The sequence below is a fragment of the Copadichromis virginalis genome, linkage group LG10 (assembly GCF_057382275.1).
Source record: "Copadichromis virginalis isolate Kocher_CV1m ecotype Utaka linkage group LG10, C_Virginalis_male_GT1.1, whole genome shotgun sequence".
Lineage (NCBI taxonomy): Eukaryota > Metazoa > Chordata > Actinopteri > Cichliformes > Cichlidae > Copadichromis > Copadichromis virginalis.
Window position 1 is genome coordinate 23,753,730 of NC_140627.1, and position 22,025 is coordinate 23,775,754.

At 42.7% G+C, this 22,025-nt stretch overlaps 2 protein-coding genes across 8 annotated transcripts in view; one reads left to right on the forward strand and one right to left on the reverse strand.

Moving 5' to 3' along the window:
* Nucleotides 1–17,110, forward strand: part of LOC146700499 (sodium- and chloride-dependent GABA transporter 2-like) — a 43,053-nt gene extending 25,943 nt beyond the window's left edge. Inside the window, exons 9-14 of the mRNA XM_085470740.1 lie at nt 2,527–2,639; nt 2,731–2,865; nt 13,829–13,931; nt 14,102–14,202; nt 14,327–14,497; nt 15,365–17,110. Coding sequence (XP_085326866.1) covers nt 2,527–2,639; nt 2,731–2,865; nt 13,829–13,931; nt 14,102–14,202; nt 14,327–14,497; nt 15,365–15,499 — 758 coding nt within the window. The 3' untranslated portion in view covers nt 15,500–17,110. The remainder of the gene's footprint in view (nt 1–2,526; nt 2,640–2,730; nt 2,866–13,828; nt 13,932–14,101; nt 14,203–14,326; nt 14,498–15,364) is intronic.
* A 1,477-nt stretch (nt 17,111–18,587) lies between these two features.
* The window catches only part of p4ha2 (procollagen-proline, 2-oxoglutarate 4-dioxygenase (proline 4-hydroxylase), alpha polypeptide 2), a 53,985-nt gene continuing 50,547 nt past the window's right edge, over nt 18,588–22,025 (reverse strand). For all 7 annotated transcript variants that reach the window (XM_085470744.1, XM_085470745.1, XM_085470749.1 and 4 more), the window contains 3 exons: nt 20,181–20,249; nt 19,704–19,800; nt 18,588–19,110 (listed from right to left, as the gene is read on the reverse strand). In XM_085470744.1, the coding sequence (XP_085326870.1) occupies nt 19,040–19,110; nt 19,704–19,800; nt 20,181–20,249 (237 nt within the window). In that variant the 3' untranslated portion in view covers nt 18,588–19,039. The remainder of the gene's footprint in view (nt 19,111–19,703; nt 19,801–20,180; nt 20,250–22,025) is intronic.

Consider the following 22,025-nt stretch of genomic DNA (forward strand, 5'->3'; position numbering starts at 1 on the left):
GTCTCCACTTATTTCGAAAAGAAAAAAGTGGTATTACTTTAAACTGAGTAAAACGGTATTTTGATAAAAGTTAAGGTCTCCGTTTGTTTCAGAAAGAGCATACTGTCATTTACTTGCTTTTATTATTTATTTATATGCCCTCCGCGGACCATCTCTGCACTGCGTGGGTGATTAGTGGCTCCCTGCACAGTAAGGGCTGCACACAGGGACAAGACGCACTCGGTTACGATCGGATCTTCCCTGGGCAGGGGGAGGTGATGGACTGTATGCCACTTTTTCATTGGCATACATGAAGTACAATGTTTTATTGCCTACGGTGGGGGCAGGTCACATACTGGGTGAAGGTGGGCAGTGTGGAGTCCAGCGAGACATGATTAAAGTCCCCTGATATTAGAAGAAGAGCTCTCGGAGATTGCGTTTGCAGTCTGCGGACCACAGAGAGTCACAGGCTACCTCCACGGATGCTAACGGCTAATAGCGCAATGTCTGTGTTGCAGAGTTGTTCTTTCACAGCGATGTGCCCAGAGATACCACAACCGTCTTTAACAAACACTGCCAGCCCCCCTCCTTTCCTCTCACCGCTGTCTCTCGTCTTGTCCGCCCGCAGCAGCTGGAAGCCGGGCAGCCTACTCACAGAGGGAGTACCGGGCAGTGCCGGGATACTGCCACTGTGACCGGGTTAGCGTCATTAGCTCCTCAATCATATCAGGGAGCGATCTCACATTTAAAGTGATTACAGGAAGGAGAGATGGTGTGTGAGGTGTCCTCGGGAGACATCACCCCCGTTTCTTCCCTCACTGGGGATGTAGGGTCTGTCTGCCGGTAGCGCAGCTGCAGGGCGCAGCGCTAACAGCTGATCCCTAATGTAAACAAAGGAGCCATGCGCCGAGTGTCCAAACACGGGTGAAAAAAGTGGAGACAAAAGAAGAGAAAAGTCAACATAACTAGCACGAAGCGGTAATGCAAGATGGCAGGATCTGATTGCTAAAACATAAGTTAAAGGTTAAGAGAAGTAAAGAGGAAAATAAGAAAGAAGCTCAGAAATGAGCAGAGCTAGCTCTGCTCATTACCTGTTAGCTGCCATAACAGGTAACACAGTTAAGGTTTCAGAAAAAGTATTCTGTCGTTTGTTTGCTCGATCATGCCTTAAACACATCAAAATGCATAGTGGGATTATAATACAAGTGAATACTGTGACAAGCACTGGTACTGAATAGGCAATCACTTAGCAGCAAGGTGAATCGGTGATGCATTAGTGTGGTCTGCACTTCCTCTTCTTTGATTGGGTGAAATGAGTTGAAAGTAATTGGATGAGGGAACCATGGGGAGTGCCCTGCATAATTTCAATAAAACGCCGTTTTAAACGCCGTTACAGCTGGCAGAGAACGCCGTAAAAAACGCCGTTCAAAGATGCATAAAAACGGCGTTTTGTGCCGAGTAGCGTAAAAAACGGCGTTTCCGTCTGTCTTTGAACGCCGCTTTTTACGTCACTCGGATGGTGCGTTCAGGGCGCCATCCGAGCGGCGGAAAAAGCGGCGTTTGTCGGAACAGAACGCCGTTTTTTTCGGCGTTTTGAATAATTAAACGGCGTTTTTTACGCCATTTCTTAACCAAACGGGTTAGGAAAGTGGCGAATTTTGGCACTAATGGCTTGCCATACTGAGCTTATGTGAGTGCGTGTGTAAAAGCATTTCAGTTCTGCTGAGCCAAATAAGACAGGTCAGGGTGAAGAAGTGACAGCCAAAGAAAAGCTTACCACAAAACGGAGAAGTTATGACAAATCAGACTATAAGGCAAAAAGAAAGTGCAGCTTTATGGTTTCATGGACAAAAGAATTTCTGTGGCTGCAATATGACGAGCTAAATAACCAGGGCTGCACATAAGTGGTCCGCAGGTGCCTATTCACTGTCAAAATAAAAAACACGCACAAGGGTTAGGGTTAAATTTAAAAACTGTACTTTTGAGTTAAAATATATATTTATAATTTTAATAAATGACAAATTAAAAATGCATGAACATTTTTTTGTATCGAAAAAATATCGAACCGTGACACCAAAGTATCGAACCGAACCGAACCGTGAATTTTGTGTATCGTTGCACCCCTAATATACATATATATAAAGTAATAATCTGGCTCATTAAACCTTTAAATTTTTCTTTTTGAGGGAATCAGTAAGACAATAATGCCAAATTAGTTTCCACAGCTAGTACACCACTATGGCTAGGCAATAAAAGTCTATGACGCTAGAAACATGGTTGAGCAGCTGAACTAAAATCAAAAACAAAAACAGGAACTTTAAATGGATTGTACTGCAGACCGCAAGGCAAACTGCTGTGGCTGACAAAACAATAACAACAAAAAAGGATGTTTTTGTAAAGAAATTGATGGATCCCTTGGCCTCTCCTTTAGCACCATAATAGAGATAAAAGCAATAAGACAGTATACTGAAGTATCCACACATAACGATTCCTGTCTGTGTCCTATAATTGACATCTTTGATCTGTCTTTACATTATTTGTTTTTAGGTCCAGGGTTGGCATTCATTGTTTACCCCCGTGCTGTAGCCATGATGCCAGTGCCCCAAGTGTGGTCGGTGTGTTTCTTCCTCATGATCATTCTGCTTGGGTTGGATAGTCAGGTACTAATCCACGTTAGAGTATGTATGAATGAAGAAATGGAATACTATGTGACTAATGAACAAACCGTGTGTTGCAATTGGTTCCTTACAGTTTGTTGGTCTGGAGTGTGTGATGACATCACTGGTTGATCTTTTTCCTTGCCTGCATCAAGGCTATAGACGTGAGCTGCTTCTGCTGGCTGTATGCTGTACCTGCTGTTTGCTGGGACTCTCCTTGGTCACTGAGGTACGTATTCAGTACAGACGGAGCTACACGATAAGAAAACATTAAGGAAGTTTTTGATACTGTTTGACCGATATAGCTCTTAATGTGATTTGTAGTGAGACTGAAAGAACTATATAAGGTATGTAGTCAACTACTAACTAAACCTTAGTTATTGACACTACATGTTTTAGTGTACAGGTAGAATCAAGGGAAGTGGCCTCTACTGGAACACATTTAAAAAATAGGGCTGAAACAGTGGGGTTAAATCCATGTATTCTGGGGGGCTAAGACAGATCTAATGAAAAATAAACGAACAGAATAAACTTATACTATAAATCTTATATCTAAACATTTAGTTTTACCTAAAAATGAGACCGCTATGGTGTGCTAACTAGAATACAGTTCATATTTAGGAGTTTTTTCCCCAAGGATCCAATTTCCAAGTATGGAAAAATTCTTTTACATAGCAAGAACACGTATGTGCTCCAGATGTGAGTTTGATCAATTTTGGTTTTGGTGTAACACTATAACCCGCAACTGAAATCCTTTACTCTTGTCACTGTGCAAAACAAGTATTGCATGTTGCATTCTTGCTCTTTTATCTCCAGGATTACTGCTACTGTGGTGTATACTTTATGAATGATGCCTTTGAGTTGGGGGAGTTGTATCTGGGGATTGCGTGGGTTGCATTTGGCCACGGTTTCCATGCTAAGTAGAGCGGATGCAGCTGTCATGACTGGTGGTTGGGTATCACTTACCTTTGTAACACTGCCTTTTTATACTGGTTCCAACTTAGTATCTTAGCAGGGTTCCCACTGCACTAGAGCCTCTATAGCTCCAGCTGTGACTGACGCTTCCTTCTTTTGACGTTCCAGCTCTAGAAAACAGCTGCATTTTAATTATGTATTTGGGTCTTCTGCTCATCTAAGGTTCTTGAATATGTTGCTGTAGCTTCTCAGTACTTGCTCATATGTGTCTTGTTCTAGTAATGCACTTTAATCAGCATGTCCTGCTTGCCTGACATTCAATGCAAAGATTGTGGTTTGACGCTACAGCAATATTTCTCTTGCTCATGTTTCAGTGTAAGCTTGTGCATTAATCAATGCTTTGTTGTGTTCTTTAAATGAATTAATGGCTTTGCTGTAATATTTAACCTATTTAACACAAGCTAAAGTTAAATTTAAGGTGACAGTTAAATATATATGGCTGACATACATATGGTTTTTAATTATTTTAACTGGCAAAATAATATACACAAAATTTTGTGATTGGATACCATTTAATTATTGAAGTTCCAACCAAGATATAATAATTTATTTGATTCCAAATTACTATTAATAAGAAAAGACAAATTTAAGTTTATTTACCCCATATCAGTCACCTGAAGTAAAATAAAATTCACAATAATGCACCTCGATTGAATTTTCAAGTTTTAACACTTTCAAAATATCTATGTGGTTATTTTATTAAGGTTAAAATCATGTGCACTTAATTAACTAATTATCAGCAAGTGTGACCACGTCTATAATAGTGGATGTTTTGGCAGTTTGCTGGTCTGGAGCACTCAGGTGAGTGTTAACACTATGCCATGCTATTCTGGGAGTGGACATTTTTAAGATTAGGCCATACAATGCCCGGGAAAAAAAACCTCTAAGCCTCAGTTAGCATGTTGAAGTTTATAATAGAAAAAAAAACTGAATAAGTAGGGCTTGCCTGGAATGCTTACTAAGAGAAAACATTTTTTCCTCTAAAAAGAGTATGACAGATTCGGTTTAGCTTTGCAAAGCAGCATCTGAAGAAACCACAAGTATGCTGGAACAATGTCCTTTGGACAGACAAGATCAACGTGGAGATGATTAGCCATAATGCACAGAGTCACAGATGTCAAGCAACTCATGAAGTTTACATTACTTGCTGGAGGAGGGGTGATGAATCAGGCTTGCTATGCAGCTTGCAGGCATTGAGCAGAACATGCCGTAGTATTTTAGAGTCAAATGTGAGACCAACTTGAAACTAAAGCTTGGCTGAAACTGGGCCGTGCAACAGGATAATGATTCCAAGCACAACAACAAATCCAAAACAGAATGGCTGACAAAGAAAAATAAAAATCAACACGCTGCAATGGCCCAGACCTCAAACAGACTGAAATGCTGCAGTGGAGCCTTAACAGAGCTATGCATAAATAAATTGTTGTAGGGAAGACTTGGCTAAAGTTTCTCAGAATCAGAATATTTTATTAGTAATTGGGGAAGACTGGGCTAAAATTCTTCCACAATGACATTAGAAACCAATAAAGAAGTTATTGAAAGGGGGTTTTATAAGGTGTTATGGTAAATGGCCTGTATTTATATAGCGCTTTACTAGTCCCTAAGGACCCCAAAGCGCTTTACATATCCAGTCATCCACCCATTCACACACACATTCACACACTGTTATATCATGGAGGTGCAGGCTTTTGGATTGAGCACTCATAACAAGCCAGATGATTCATTTCTTCTTTAGCCTGGAGCATGTGGTGTCTGTGTGTTCCAAAAATGTCAATTCATGACCACAGAGCAGTTTTTTACTCCATGTCCATGTTGAATGAGCTCTGGCACAGAGATACTGTAAGAGCAGTGTTTCTGGATTGTGTCCACATAAGGCTTTTTCTTTGCCTTCATCTGCATTTGTGGGTGACGTGGCAGACAATGATTTCTGGAAGTGATCCTGAGACTAGTAGTGCAGTGATTTCCATGACAGAATCATGCCTGTTTTTAATGAAGTGCTGTTTGAGAGCTTAGGGATCTCAGGCATCTAATAATAAGAATCAGCCTTGTCCATATTCAGTCTTGTTGACAGACAACATGTTATGTACACATAGATGATAAGTTGTTTACAGTCTTCACAATTTTACAATTTACAATTTGAAATTGTGAGATGGAACGGTTGGAAAAGTGAAGATGAAGTCACCTGTGTCCCAAATTTTCTTGTTGAATCGCTGCATATTGGAGAAGTGAAAATGTTTTTTAGCTGGAGGATCCGGTCTTTTAGAATCAGAATCAGAATACTTTATTAATCCCGAAGGAAATTATGGGTTACAGCAGGCAGCATGCTAATGGCGGATCCGCACTTACAAAGGAACCTTTATAAGTGTAGGGCAACTAAACTGGCCAAACGGAGCTCCAGCACAAGCATAATGTAATTAGAGTACCATACCTGGAATGAATGTAGAAAAACATTAAAAGAGATGTCTTTTATCTCAAAAATCTCTTTAAAAACACCACAGAAGAGAAGTTTCTATGATGAAGCACAATGCAAAATCTGGTAGTTAAAACCACCAGCTTTACTAGATATATATATATATATATATATCAGAGTGTCATTACAGTTAGTTTGTATATATATATATATATATATATATATATATATATTACCACGGTGGTCCCCGTGGTAATCGGAGCACTAGGTGCGGTGACTCCCAAGCTAGCTGAGTGGCTCCAGCAGATCCCGGGAATAACATCGGAGATCTCTGTCCAGAAGAGCGCAGTCCTGGGAACAGCTAAGATACTGCGCAGGACCCTCAAGCTCCCAGGCCTCTGGTAGAGGACCCGAGCTTGAAGGATAAACCGCCCGCAGGGGCGTGCTGGGTGTATTATTTATTTATTTTTATATATATATATATATATATATAATAGGGTGCAACGATACTCGTATCGATATTGAACCGTTCGATACAGTGCTTTCGGTTTGGTACGCATATGTATCAAACAATACAAAATTTTTAATTTATTTTATCAAGTTTCCTTCTGCTGTCTGTGTTGAGCGCTCAGTGGATCTGTGCTCGACAGTGCAACCTAGGCGGAGTAGTTGAACACAGATTCACTGAGCGCAGCGCAAGCTAGCGAGACAGAAGTTGCAACATGGAAAATTGAACCTCCCCCACCCTCATTCAGATCTGGGGCCCGTTCTTCGTACGTCGTTTACTACATCCAAGATCAAATGACACATCCAAGACCAAATCATCGCGCTAACCGTGAGCTCGCTAATCCGGTTCTCCGAACACACCTGCTGTTGACGATTAGTACAGCTGGACGCAGTAATGTGACATCACTGGGTGTCGTAAAAGGGGCTACGCATCGATAGTAGAAACATTGATCGGCAACCCTCTGATTGGTCGGCGAAAATGTCGAAGGAGCGCGCTCGGTATTTTTCGGCAGCAGAGCAAGAACTCTTGAGTGAGGGATTTCAGGAGTTTCAGAGTTTAATCAGAACACAAGGGAACACTGCAAAGGCTGCAAAAGCAAGGAGAGAGGGCTGGCAGAAAGTTGCTGACAAATTAAACTCGTAAGTGATTTAATAATAACAATAATAATGGATTGGATTTATATAGCGCTTTTCAAGGCACCCAAAGCGCTTTACAATGCCACTATTCATTCACTCTCACATTCACACACTGGTGGAGGCAGCTACGGTTGTAGCCACAGCTGCCCTGGGGCAGACTGACAGAAGCGAGGCTGCCATATCGCACCATCGGCCAACACCAGTAGGCGGTAGGGTAGATTTATTATATTACACTATATTATCCAATATTATATTACATTATATTATATTATGTTATATTATATCCCCTTACACATTAGAGCCACAACAGGACCCACTAGAACATGGGAACAAGTAAAAGTGAAATATAGGAATATTCTACAGAATGGTAATATTTATCACTTATATTGCTTGTCGTCTCTTGGAAAGAGACCCTGGAATACTCTGTTTGTTTGTTCATAACAGCAACCAAGAAAAGGGCAGAGCAAAAAAAAAAGACAGGTGGTGGTCCTGCACCCCCTCGTCAACAAGTTGGTTAAGTGAATAATACCCTCACGGGAATATCGATATCTCTCTATGAGCACACTGTCGCGCTGAGCTAAAGGATCCTGTCTATCCCGCAATATACGCTGAATTCTGAGGACTCTCCTTATCAATCTTGCACCTTCCGCAATGGGTGGCTCGCGTATACGGACAGGACATGGCTGCGACAGGTTTCCCAAATCCACCTTCGCTTTTATAGCCGTGGTCTCTCATCTTGATTACACAAAGTAATTTGCAATTACTACTCTGAAATATGACTTACATCTGTAATAATAGTACATTTCCCTTTTTTAGGAAATGACCTGTATGTATCTGTGTGAAATCAATAGAAGGATCAAGTGCTGCATTATCTTTAGTTACATTGATGTTATTTATTTATGGTGAAACAGTGGTGGAATATCGCTGTTGCTTTCGTATAAATGAAGCGGACATACCTGCGTGGCCGCGATCTAATCCTGTTTGCATAAAGTAAACCTGCTCCCCAGCAGGTTTACGCTTACGGCTCTGTTGCTATGGCAGCAAGTCCCGGATGAGCTTCGGGGAACCGAACGATCCAAGATCACGCGAAATCGTCAACAATCTAATCCAGCTAACTTACTTAGCGAGGTACGAAGAACGGGCCCCTGGCCTTTGGAACTATTTTGGTCTTCATGTGAAGTATGACCCTGAAGGTAAGCGTGTCATGGACTAAAGTAAAACAGTATGTCGGATGTGCCACACAATGCTCAATTACATGGGTGGGAACTAGTGGTTAGCGCAGTTAGCTCGTTAACGTGTTGGCCGTCCAGCCCCACACATGGGGCGATCCGCGGTAGCTCGTTAACGGAGATTTGCCGTGTTGTGGCGTAAACATCACTTCAGATTAACGCTGACAGCACTAGTGGGAACACAACAAATATGACTGCACATTTACTCCGACATCATCCTAGTGCAAAGACAAGTGGAAACAGACAAAAACAACAAGCACGCATGCTACAAACTTTACCCGAGTCATTTAGACAGCCGTTAGCACATGATTCTCCTTATGGGGACCTGATATGTTTAATAATATGCTGCTGAGAATATAGCCCAGAAGAAGCGTATAGTATAGCTTTTATTTTGGAAAGAGCCATTTCTCTGTAATTGTCATGGTCCTGAGTCTGAGGACTCAGTGTTTTGTGTTTCCTTATGCTTTTGTTCATTCCGAGTGTGTATTCTGTTGTGATTTTGCCATTTGTTAGGTTTCTGTTCTTTGCCTGCCTGCTCCCACTTCTCTGTGTTCCCTCTGTCTGTCCATGGTGTTATTGTGTCTGCTCATGAGTCTGCCTGTCATGTTCAGTGTCCTGTCTGATTCTCTGTGTCAGTTTCCTGTTTTATTCTGAAAGTTCATGTCTCATGTCAGTGTGTTCAGTTTTACCTCTCCCCTGTCTCGTTAGCCTTATTGCTCCCAGCTGTGTCTCCCTCCTGTGGCCCATTCCCTGATTACTCCCCGTGTACTTAAGCCCTGTGTTTTCCTGTGCTCTCTGTGACGTCGTCCCTCATGCCGTGTGTGGATCTCCCTGTGTCGCTCTGTGAATTCTTAGTTTGTGGTTTCCCAGTTTAGTTTAGTTTAGTTTGTATATTTGTTCTGCCAGTGAATAAAGCTGAGTTTTGAGTTCATTCCCTCGTGCCTGTGAGTCCTGCATTTTGGGTCCTACTCCTGCCTGCCGCACGGCGATTCATGACAGTACGACGTCACCAGTAATGGATCCAGCGGACTCACCGTGGAAGCGCAGCTCCCGTTTTGACGGGACTCGGCTAGCGCTTGGAGGGCCTCCGTGCTGCCGCTCCTCACTAGCTGCTTACCCTTCGGTCCACTCACCTGCTTCCTCTCCGCGGACGCCCAGGTCTCGCAGAAAACGCTCCAGCCGGTCCCGGGAGGATTACTACGAGCCTGCAAGCAATCAGCTCACGCCTGCACAAGCCTTCTACAAGATGTTAGGGATTATTATCGTGCCGCCCGACTCACCCAGCGTTTCCACTTCACAGCAGGAGCCTGGGACTCTTCTCGACCAACCGCCTAGGGTGAGTGACAAAGTCCCCCTACGTTCGCCTTCTGTGTCGAGGGATAAACGTACCGTTTCCCCCAAGGCCGCTAACGTCGGCTTCATGAACTCTAGATCTTCTGTTCCTCCTGTTCCAGAAAATGACAGTATTTATTTTGAGAGCGATCGTTTCCACTTTGGTTCAAAAGACTGTGCTTCTGATGCTCCTTCGGACCCAGGAGTTAAGACTGTTTCATCTGGAACTGTTTATTCTGGAGCTATGTTTATTCAGTCAGCTGCCCGTCCGCTTTCAGCTCAGTCCCCTGCTCAGCAGCCGTCTGTAGCTCAGTCTCCAGTGTCACCTGCTCAGCAGCCACCTGTAGCTCCGTGTCCTGTGTTTCCTGCTCAGAAGCCGCCTGTAGCCCAGACACCAACTCCACTACCACCATTTTCGCCCCAAGCTCTGTTAGCCGCCCGGCCCGAAGCTCTGTTAGCCGCCCGGCCCGAAGCTCTGTTAGCCGCCCGGCCCGAAGCTCTGTTAGCCGCCCGGCCCGAAGCTCTGTTAGCCGCCCGGCCCGAAGCTCAGTCGCCACTTCCACCACATTCAGCCTCGCTTCCCATAGCACAGTCACATCCACAGCCTGACTTACTACAAACCTTATTTCAATCCTTAGCCCAGTCAATAGCTCAGTTGGTAGAGGAATCATCAGCCTTATCGACAGCTCAGTTAGCTCCCTCGCAGCCCTTCACAGCTCAGTTAGCTCCCTCGCAGCCCTTCACAGCTCAGTTAGCTCCCTCGCAGCCCTTCACAGCTCAGTTAGCTCCCTCGCAGCCCTTCACAGCTCAGTTAGCTCCCTCGCAGCCACCCTCAGTGCAGTCTCCAGTGTCCCCAGTGCAGTCTCCAGTGTCCCCAGTGCAGTCTCCAGTGTCCCCAGTGCAGTCTCCAGTGTCCCCAGTGCAGTCTCCAGTGTCCCCAGTGCAGTCTCCAGTGCAGTCCCCAGTGCAGTCCCCAGTGCAGTCCCCAGTGCAGTCCCCAGTGCAGTCCCCTTTAGCACAGTCACCCACTCAACCACCAGCACCACAACCATCACTACCTCTAGTTCATTCCCCTGTGAAGTCATTAACTCCACCACCTACTCCACTCTCACCACCACCGTTACTACAGACGTCAGTTCAGTCCCCTGTGCAGTCATTTACTTCTCCACCGTTAGCAGCTCAGGTCCCCGTGTGTCCAGCAGCTCAGGTCCCCGTGTGTCCAGCAGCTCAGGTCCCCGTGTGTCCAGCAGCTCAGGTCCCCGTGTGTCCAGCAGCTCAGGTCCCCGTGTGTCCAGCAGCTCAGCTCGCACCTGAACCATTGGCCCAGTCCCCGATAGCAATACGGTCTTCTGTTCGGCTTAACATTCAGCCAGGGGTCCCAAACCTCTCTGGCTCTACATCAGCTCCTGCTGGAAGCTCGGATGAGCTCATCCAGGACTCCGTGGCTCCCACGCCGCCATCTACCTCGTCCGCTGGGGGTTCCAGTGAGCCCGGCCAGCACCTCCTCGTCTCCGCTGGAGGGTCCGAGGGGCCCGTTCAGCCTCCTGTCTCCGCTGGAGGGTCCGAGGGGCCCGTTCAGCCTCCTGTCTCCGCTGGAGGGTCCGAGGGGCCCGTTCAGCCTCCTGTCTCCGCTGGAGGGTCCGAGGGACCCGTTCAGCCTCCTGTCTCCGCTGGAGGGTCCGAGGGACCCGTTCAGCCTCCTGTCTCCGCTGGAGGGTCCGAGGGACCCGTTCAGCCTCCTGTCTCCGCTGGAGGGTCCGAGGGGCCTGTCCAGCCTCCTGTCTCCGCTGGAGGGCCCGAGGGGCCTGTCCAGCCTCACGCCGCATCAGCTGGAGGGCCCGAGGAGCCTGTCCAGCCGCCATCTGCGACCGCTTCGTCATCGCCTGGGCCAGCCTCAGAGCCTTCATCCTCGTCTGGCCCGGCCTCAGAGCCTTCGTCTGCTGCAGCCTCCTCAGAGCCTTCGTCTGCTGCAGCCTCCTCAGAGCCTTCGTCTGCTGCAGCCTCCTCAGAGCCTTCGTCTGCTGCAGCCTCCTCAGAGCCTTCGTCTGCTGCAGCCTCCTCAGAGCCTTCGTCTGCTGCAGCCTCCTCAGCCTGTGCTTCGCCTGGTCCCGCCTTGACTGGTCCTGTGCCCACCGGGCCTCGGCCAGTACGCCTGACACTGGAGAGCCGCCGCCGCTGCCTTCCGCACGGCCGGCCCCCGGACCGCCTTCGCCTGAGTGGCCGCCGTCGCCTTCCGCACGGTCGGCCCCCGGACCAGCGCTGTCATCGTCGCCGCCGCCGCCTCCCGCGCGGTCGGCCTCCTGAACTGCTCTGTCGTCTCCTTCGTCGCCGCCGTTGCCTTGCGCACGGCCGGCCTCCTGAACTGCTCCGTCGTCTCCTTCGTCGCCGCCGTTGCCTTGCGCACGGCCGGCCTCCTGAACTGTTCCCACGTCGCCGCCGTTGCCTTGCGCACGGCCGGCCTCCTGAACTGTTCCCACGTCGCCGCCGTTGCCTTCCGCATGGTCGGCCCCCTGAACTGCTCTGTGTTTGGGTTGTTTTCTTGGGCTCCGGTGTTTGCTGTGCTCTTCTTTTGTTTTCTGTTCCGAGCCCTCCGTCCTGGGCCCCCGCCGCCCGCCCTGGGTTGTTTTCTGTTTGGTTTTGTTTTTCTGTGTTTGGGCTGTCTGGAGCCAGCCCTTGAGGGGGGGTACTGTCATGGTCCTGAGTCTGAGGACTCAGTGTTTTGTGTTTCCTTATGCTTTTGTTCATTCCGAGTGTGTATTCTGTTGTGATTTTGCCATTTGTTAGGTTTCTGTTCTTTGCCTGCCTGCTCCCACTTCTCTGTGTTCCCTCTGTCTGTCCATGGTGTTATTGTGTCTGCTCATGAGTCTGCCTGTCATGTTCAGTGTCCTGTCTGATTCTCTGTGTCAGTTTCCTGTTTTATTCTGAAAGTTCATGTCTCATGTCAGTGTGTTCAGTTTTACCTCTCCCCTGTCTCGTTAGCCTTATTGCTCCCTCCTGTGGCCCATTCCCTGATTACTCCCCGTGTACTTAAGCCCTGTGTTTTCCTGTGCTCTCTGTGACGTCGTCCCTCATGCCGTGTGTGGATCTCCCTGTGTCTCTCTGTGAATTCTTAGTTTGTGGTTTCCCAGTTTAGTTTAGTTTGTATATTTGTTCTGCCAGCGAATAAAGCTGAGTTTTGAGTTCATTCCCTCGTGCCTGTGAGTCCTGCATTTTGGGTCCTACTCCTGCCTGCCGCACGGCGATTCATGACAGTAATAAACTCTCTTTTCCAAAGATGAGTGATTTCTCGATCAGATTTATTTTTTTCTTACTTTTTTGTTTCAGCAACATTAAATTTAAAAACTGTACTTTTGAGTTAAAATATATATTTATAATTTTAATGACAAATTAAAAAAGCATGAACACTTTTTTGTATCGAAAAAATATTGAACTGTGACACCAAAGTATCGAACCGAACCGTGAATTTTGTGTATCATTGCACCCCTAATATATAACTGTAATGACGCTCTGATTTCCTAAATTTTAACAGAAAGAAAAAGACACTGATCAGAAGAGATTTCGTTTGATAAGGTGGATTTCAAGATTCTGGCAAAAGGCCTATAATAGTTACCCTTTTCTTGGAAAACACTTTTAATTTTAAAAACTTTGCACTGCAAAAGTTTTTAGATAACAGATCTGAGATCACTCTGGTTAAGTCTCAAAATGGCAAAGACATAATTAGGCAACATACACGGGAGCTACAACAACTTACTGTTTTCTGGTGTAATATACAATTTTACAGTATTACCATGGCAACCACAATTAGAATAAACATCAGAATTTTTATATAAGATTTATAAGTTTGCATCTAATTGGTATAAAACCATCAAACTGCTTTAGTAAATTTTTAATTACTCTATTAAAATGTAAATTGCTCCAGTAAACCCTAAGGAAAAAAAAATGCATTATAAAGTCATGCCAAGGGACATGACCAAGCATGCTTGTGTCAACTGTTGTGAGTGAGACTGAGTATGTCTGTGATTAGCTTTATTTCCTAACTTTCTTTTTATCATTGGATTTGAACGACTGTGTATTATTCCCCCTGTCCTTTTTTGTTTTTTTAGGGAGGAATGTATCTGCTCCAGCTGTTAGATCATCATGTCTGTAGTGGCACCACTCTGCTGCTTCTCTCTTTTTGCCAGTCTGTGAGCATTGGCTGGGTGTATGGTAAGTCAGACAAATAGCCAACCAATTACAGACTGTGTTGTGACAAAAAAAAAGACGCTGCTCAGATTCAGAACAATTTTCATTGAGACAAAGACCAGCGTCTGCTTGTTTGGTATAGATTAGTTTGAAATAAATGGTTGGTCTTTCTAATAGCTCTCTTTTACCTAAAGGTGCTGATCGTTTTTATGGTAACATCTCAGACATGATTGGCTATCGTCCACACCCATTCATGAAGTACTGTTGGCGCTACATCACTCCTTTCACCTGTTTTGTAAGTCATGTCATATAATAATGTATAATTTGTGTTTCCCTTTCCACAGTTTTGGCACCGCAGAGTATTCACACTTTTCAGTTTCACACTGAAGAATAATCCACTTTGTCTTATTTCATCACAGGGCACCTTTGTCTTCTCCATTGTCAGATATTCCCCACTGAAGTTCAGTAGCACTTATGTTTATCCACTCTGGGCCAACATCTTGGGCTGGTTCATTGCCACAGTCTCCCTCTCCCTCATTCCACTGTTTCTATTATATAAAATAATCCAGGGAAAGGGCACTCTTCGACAGGTGAGCCTTTTTTCTCTCAAAAATTGTGGAATCAGTATGAGATAGCTTATATTTGATGGGGAAGGGATTCACTTTTAAGAACCATCACTGACAAAGAAAAACAATAACTTATGACATTGAGCGTTCACTGTTTTTATTGTTTATCTATGCTTAGTTATTTTGGTGTATTAATAGACATAGAATAGTTTTTATCAGTGGGAAAAGCTGTTAAATTCATGAAAATGCAGTTAAAAGTCCAAAACCTATGGCCCTGTTCACATTTTCCAAAGCAGTCCAGTCTGAGTTGGAGACTTTGGTTGGCTGATTCTGGCCCCTGGGTCTGAGAAAAGTGCTTGGATTTTCCCAAATTGTTAAATTCAGTGTTTGAACATTTTTAAAGAGTTTTGGACTGCATACACTGAATCCCTGGCCTTTCACCAGGAGTATCAGCAGGAGATCTCAAATCATCTTACATAAGAATGGGTTTATGGAAAACACTTTTAGAATTAATACAGGGAAAACAATGGACTCCTTTTTTCTGTTTAATTAGCGAGCCTTACTCCACCATAATGTGACCGTGGCCTCTGAGTTTCATGTTAAGTCAGTTCTGTTCTACTGCTGCAAATACTTATCAGCACACTAAACGTATTTCACCTTTTTTGTGTTTTTATTACATCTTCATGAAATGTCAAATTATAATATTGTAATACTGAATTGTTCTTTTACAGGAAAACTGAATGCAATTCTTTCATTGGTTGTAAAGTTTCAAGATTGTATTTAATTGCGCCTCATATCTTCCAAAAATGTTAATCAAAAATCTATTTAAAGATGGCTTTTTTTAAATCCTCAAAACAATTACAATCTACAATTTATCCTTTCTTTCCTCAGCGTTTCTTAGAGCTCTGCCAGCCTGTAGACGAACCGCTGTTTGATCAAAACCTCCATCTTGCTTTGGGACGAGATGGTACAGCAGACCACACAGACCTCGCTCCTTTATCATGCAATGGGGAAAACACTCAATGAACACAATAACATAACGGACATTGTAAATTACTCTCTGCTTTTCTGAGCTTTTATCCATCTAATGAAACTTAAAGAGTGCTTTGAAAAGAACAAGCATGCCCTGAAATTTTTACCTACAGCTTTCACATTTGTACCTTACCTTAGTTTACCTTTATCTAATTATATTTCATCTTTAAGCTTTAATATCTTCAATAGCAATAAACATATATTATCAAAATATATTATCAAAAGCTTATATACTGTTTATATAGTTTGTCTTAAGCGAGCTGAATAATAGAACTGCACACACACACACACACACACACACACACACACACACACACACAGACACTCATATAATTTTAAGCTGCGTTACCATTTCATATGAATAAATAAATCCCATGCAGTGATGGGATCAAAATGCTGGCATTCTGATCCATGAGAAGGCAACTCTGTAGTCAGTACTACATTATTCCATGACTAAAGTACTCATGTAGTACCCATCTGTAAACTCAGGCGTAGTTTTGAACTCATCTGTTAATTCTTGTAACTGTATCTAGACCGTTTACCAAATCTGTCCAGACAATTGTTACTATTAATTCAATTATTATTTTTTTATTAGTTTGTATCGGTATTGTTTGTTTTGCTTAGTCACTTTGTTCATTTCATTTCAGTTTCAAATATTTAAAAGTGTTTGCTTCTTCTTTTTTTCCATAACATGGAGGGTTTTGTATTAAATTCAGAATGTGATTTGCAATAATGACGTCCCAGTCTCAAAAAACACATTCTTCTTGTGGTGTTGTGTTGATAATTTTGACCAAAGGGACAGACTAAAGCTGAAGAAATGTTCTGTATATTATTATTTTAGCTTAGATACGATATGAAAAGTGTAAAAAGCAGCCAAAATCTACAGAAAGGCTGAAGACCACTTAAAAATTCTACAAGAATATTTTGCTCCTTGTAGGGTAGGTAACTGTATTAATCTGACATGTCATGGTCCTGGGCCATGTGGGCCCAGTATTCTTAGTTCCTTGTATTTTTGTATTTCGTTCCTTATTTAGACCATGTTTTCTGAGTTGCCCTGTTGTGTTGTTCCCTAAGTGTTTTCCCTTCATGGCTTTTACCCCCTGTGTGCCCCTCTGTGTATCTGTGAGCCCTCGTCTCTCCTTATGTTTTATTCCATGTTTCCCCTGCCCTTTATGTCTAAGTTCTCCCCGTGCTCTCTCTCCCCCGTGTGCCCTCTATGTATTTATGAGCCCTCGTCTCCCTTTGTGGTTGTTTCATGTTTCCCCAGCCCGTTATGTCTGTGTTTTCCCCGTGCTCTCTCTCCTCCTGTCTGAACCTCTGTGCCTGTACATGTCATGTTCAGTTCACCCCGCCCTGTCTCGTTATGATTATCAGTGTCACCTGTGTTCCCCGTGTGTGCCCACTTTCCTCGTTTACCCTCTGTGTATTTCTGTCTGAGTCTCCCTCTGTTCGGCGTCGCGTTCTCCCTCATGCCGTGTGTGGTTCTCCCCGTGTCTTCCGGTATATGTTACTTTAGCTTTTCCCAGTTTAGTGTAGTTTTGCATTGCTTTTGTATCATCGTTATTGTTTATCACCTGTCAGCAATAAAGCTGCATTTTGAGTTTATCCCCCGTGTCTGTGAGTTTGCAATTTGGGTCCTCATCCTGCCTGCTACACGGCCGAATCATGACATGACAATGGAAATTGTGTTACGGCAGCAATATAAAGAATAGGAAGCAAAATATGAAGAAATGAGGAGTGGCTATTTCTGTTTTGCAATTTCTTGAATAAAAAAATTAACCCTATATATTTTTTTGTGCAGTAAAGCAGATTATTAAATTATTTAATTAAAATGTATTTAAAGAGAAAATAAATATTTTCCACTTAGTGAACCAAACTATAATTTTTATATATATATATATATATAAATAATTACAAAGTGTGTGTCTGTTGGTAAAATAAGTGTTGGACACGTCACCAGTTTTCAAAGTAAATATATTTCTAAAGGTGCTATTGACACGAAATTATCTTTCACACAAACTATTTATACTTTTTCCCACTCCTGCACAGTGGGCGTGGACCACCCATAATTTTGTTGTACATATAAAATGACAATAAAGGGCTACTCTATTCTATTCTAAATCCTGACTGTTCTGTGGATTCAGGTGACTGGCCAGCTTCCACCAGCTTTAATTCCTTCTCTGAAACCAACTGAGAGTTTCCTTGGGTGTGTTTGGTGAACTGATGTTCTTTTCACTTCCAGGATTATGGCCCCAACAGTGCTCACTGGAACCTTCAGTAGCTGAGAAATTAACCAATAACCAACACCATCAGTATGTTTTGCTACCATGAGGGTGCCAAGGTCTTGAGAGAACTCACTGGTTTAACCCATCATTAGATGCTTCTTGTGTGTGAAACATTGGTAATTTTCATAGCCCATCAGTTGGACTGAACCAGCTGATAATGATTTACACTTAGTGGCAGGATTGCTTTCTAATGCGTGGATTAGATGGATTATTACTGACATCTGGTGAGAATCTAGTGAGAATTCCATGTCAAAAGCACCTTTTGAAATATACATTTACTTAGAAAACTGGTGATGTGTTCAATACTTTATCTATTTCTATATATAAATTCCCGACTCATCCCTGTAGGCAGTCATTACCCTTTAAGCTCAGGTTCTCTACCCAAGGCCTGGGAAGTTGAGGGTCCTGCACTGTATCTTTGCTGTTCGTAGGACTGTGCTCTTCTGGAGATCTCGAGTGGTCCAGTTATCCCTGAAACCACTTCTCTGGTGAGCCTGGTGAATGAAAGAGATGGACTGGGGCTAGAGGTGCCCAACGTACAAATCTTATAGATCACGATTTTGAAACGCATCATGGCCTCCACATGCTGCATATCCTGCCTTCTTGGATGACCTGATCATCCACAGTAACACCTGGTGGCCGTGTGCACTAGGTGGCCACGGTCCTGAGGCCGGCAAGAATCACGGCCAACCTATGCAGGTTTTAAAGCAATTCTTAATTTAAACACTATAAAATATATATGTGAAGTACATATACTGGAAAAACCACCCAAAAAAAATCGTACATAAAATACAGCTTTGTGTTTTTTCAGTGTTTATTTGTTAATTCCATTTCAGGACACAGTTTCTCATTCTTAATTTAAATTGCCCATTTAATGATGTGTGGGTGGCATGACCATGCACAACAAAGTTCTGAGTTATTTTTCAGTTTAAAAAAACAAAAACAAACAACAAATACGAACAAAACCAAAAAAATCTCAAACCTCCCACTCAGACTTGTAAAAATCATCTTCTGGGACTGGATGATAAACAGAGCAGTGGACACACAGACTGGACTGACCAGCAAGTGAGTGGGTGAGTCAGTTCACAAAATGCAATCCATGTATAGAACAAACAAACAAACACACAAAGCACACACACAAAAAAACAAAACAAAGAAAGAAACAAAAAAAGCAACATTTTACAACTTCAACCTAAAGCGCTCTATCTATGCAAGATAGCATGGGTGCTGTGTAGGAGTAGAGTCAGTTTCAGTCCACTTCTGTCAGGCCACAGGGTCTTCTGAACTCTTGACCTCGCTCATGAATCCACTTATTTGAGACTGATAAAAAGACAAGACAAATAAAATTAACCAAGTAAAGCAGCTTGAACATGCTGTCTAATAGCTTTTGACATTTTAAATCATACTTTTTTGTAAATAAGCTTGCACATCTCAAGTACCTAACGTAAACCACATTTAAGCCTGCTGGATTCTTCTCTTATTTATAATTAATTCAATATTTATACTTGTACAAATGGAAAAGCTAGAAATGATAAAATGTTATTTTTACATTGTATTAGGGAATTAGTTTTGCTTATTATAGTGCTGTTTTATCATTATTAGTTTCATTTCCTCTCTAATGCTGCCTCATGTTTTGCAATAACATCTTGAATTGTGAACCTGTTAATTCACATACTTGAAGTGATAGTGGTTGCAGAGTAGAGCACTTAAAAATTCTGTACAAACCAAAGCACACACCAGGACCAACTGGATTAAATATTAGATATCAAATATTTTATTTATTGTGCAGCTGTAATTGTCATTGACCTCCTGTTTTCTGTTTTCTTGTCTTTATGTTTAATGAGAACGTGGCCGTTTCCAAACCTATTTGATGAATCACAAATGTGGCTTTATAAATCTGAACTACAGCTTACCCCATTTGCTTCCTACTAGGACAGGACAGGCTGCATGTCTGGTCCTATAGTCTCCCTCGCCGCTCCTGAACAAATTATACCAGAACACTGATGTTCCCTGTGGAAAAATAATTAGAAAGCAAATATGACGATAAAGTTGAGTGTCCAGTAAATAGGAGGTTTAAAAGTACTTTGAGTAAAAATGGCTTACTGCTCATGGTAGGGTAAAAAGTCAAGGGCACCAAAATAATTCTGGACTTGAATTAGCTTTAAAAAAAAAAAAAAATTATAAAATCTTTTTTTTTTTGTGTTTGTTCAGCTGTCTTTGTGAGATCGTGACTATTTCTGATTTTGTTAAAAAACTGTTTAACTATAAAGTAAACGCTAATAGCCTGAGGATAGCAGTAGTATAAAATAAAAAGACAATACAAAGGGAATAATAATGCCAGTCTTCACACAAGCTCGCTCACAATCAAAGAAACATAAAAATATCATCACCTTTCTTGGCCAGATTACTGCTCCAAAGTCAGGGAAGACTGTGGCACCTCCTGCCTCAACATCACTCATCTGAAAAAAGACAAGATCATTTATAATCACTAGTGGTCACTGGCTTCTCGTAAGACGCTATTCCATACTACGCCATGTCTCAATAAGTTACGTAAAAAATAAAAAGTGTGATTGTTCATGTTGTGAAGTTCTTCCCTCAATGCTGTTAGTTTTCTTTCATCCTTAAACTTGTTTACCAATTGTTACCAATTTACGGTATAGATTAGGGCTGGGCGATATGGCCTAAAATTCATATTGCGATATAATTTGAAGCATGTGCAGTAACGATATATATCGCGATATATTCTTTTCTTCTGTATAACGTATTTTCCACACTATAAGGCACACTTAAAATCCTTTAATTTTCTCAAAAATTGAGAGTGTTCCTTATGTATGAATTCTGGTTGTGCTTACTGACCTCGAACCGATTTGGGCTAGGAGAAATCTGTTAAAAAAATGTTTTAGTACAACTTTGGTAAGCTGCACTGCTTGATGGATTGTCAGAGCATTACGGCTGCCGTAGTGAGGAGCTTCGGAGTAATCTGGGTCCAAAACTCCGTCCGCTTCAGGTCCCAAAGTCAAACGAACACTGAGAGTTAAAAATGGTCTAAATTCTTTCATCTTTAATAAAATCATCAGCGATGCTGCTTTACCAGGTGTAACAAGTAAGTTTAACATCCAGGCATCCATGAAAACAGAAGTTATTAAATTTAACGGAGTTAGAAGTTAACAGGAAGTTAGCTCGCTAGTTTCAACCTAAACATGACACCATGTTCTGGCTGAGAGATTTTTGAAACTAATTCAAACGTACAGCTCTGCTACCACTTCCAACATAAATGAAGACAGGAAACTAAACAGCAGTGGCATTTGCAGGGTTACTGAAGTTGGACTACCCGGTATATAATGTTGTGCTACGTGATTGCTAGCGACACAGTTATGTTAGCATAATATTAGCACAGTGAAGCTGGAGGATGAACGTCAACTTTTTTTCCACTCGATAAAAGTTAATGTGAGGGATTCTGGTGGTTAGGGACAAATGCAATCGCATAGCAGGATGCTATACACGGGCCAAACTTCAATCAGGAGAACAACTGAGATTATTCATCCACAATACGAGGTTAGTTATTAATATACTGCGACAACATGGGAATAGAGCAGCTGCGAGAGAATTCAACATTAATGAATCAATGTTACGGAAGTGGAGGAAGCACAGTTTTTGGCTTTCCCCATATTTCAAAAGTGCTTCATCTCTTTGCTATGACTGTCAGCATAATTTGCAGATGATAATGGTTGTAGCCGTTGCGATGCTTTCGACCAAAACAGGCGCAGCTTGATGACATCATCAACGTGCGCTATCGCGATAGAGCGGTATAGTCAAAACCTCTACCGTTGGCCAAATTTATATCGTTTCTATCGTATATCGTTTATATCGCCCACCCCATGTACATGTATGATGTATGAATTTAAACCGTGAACGGAGGTGGGGTGCAGCAATCCATACACTACATGCTCTACATCATTCAAAATTAAAATCTTGTCTCATAGACAGCTCAGTGTTAGCAAAGGCAAAAGAAAAAACAAAAAAACAAAACAAGGTTCTTTGTCGGCCTGTTAATGGCGCACGGATAACAAAACTCTCTACAATATGTACCAGAACTGATTGACAGGTAAACATAATTTTGCTATGTATTGATATTATTCAGTATTATTGCCAAAGAAATGTTACAACCTTTTGCACTAATTCTTGATTGTGAACTTAAAAATTATGACAACACACTGCAGGTGAATTAATCTATG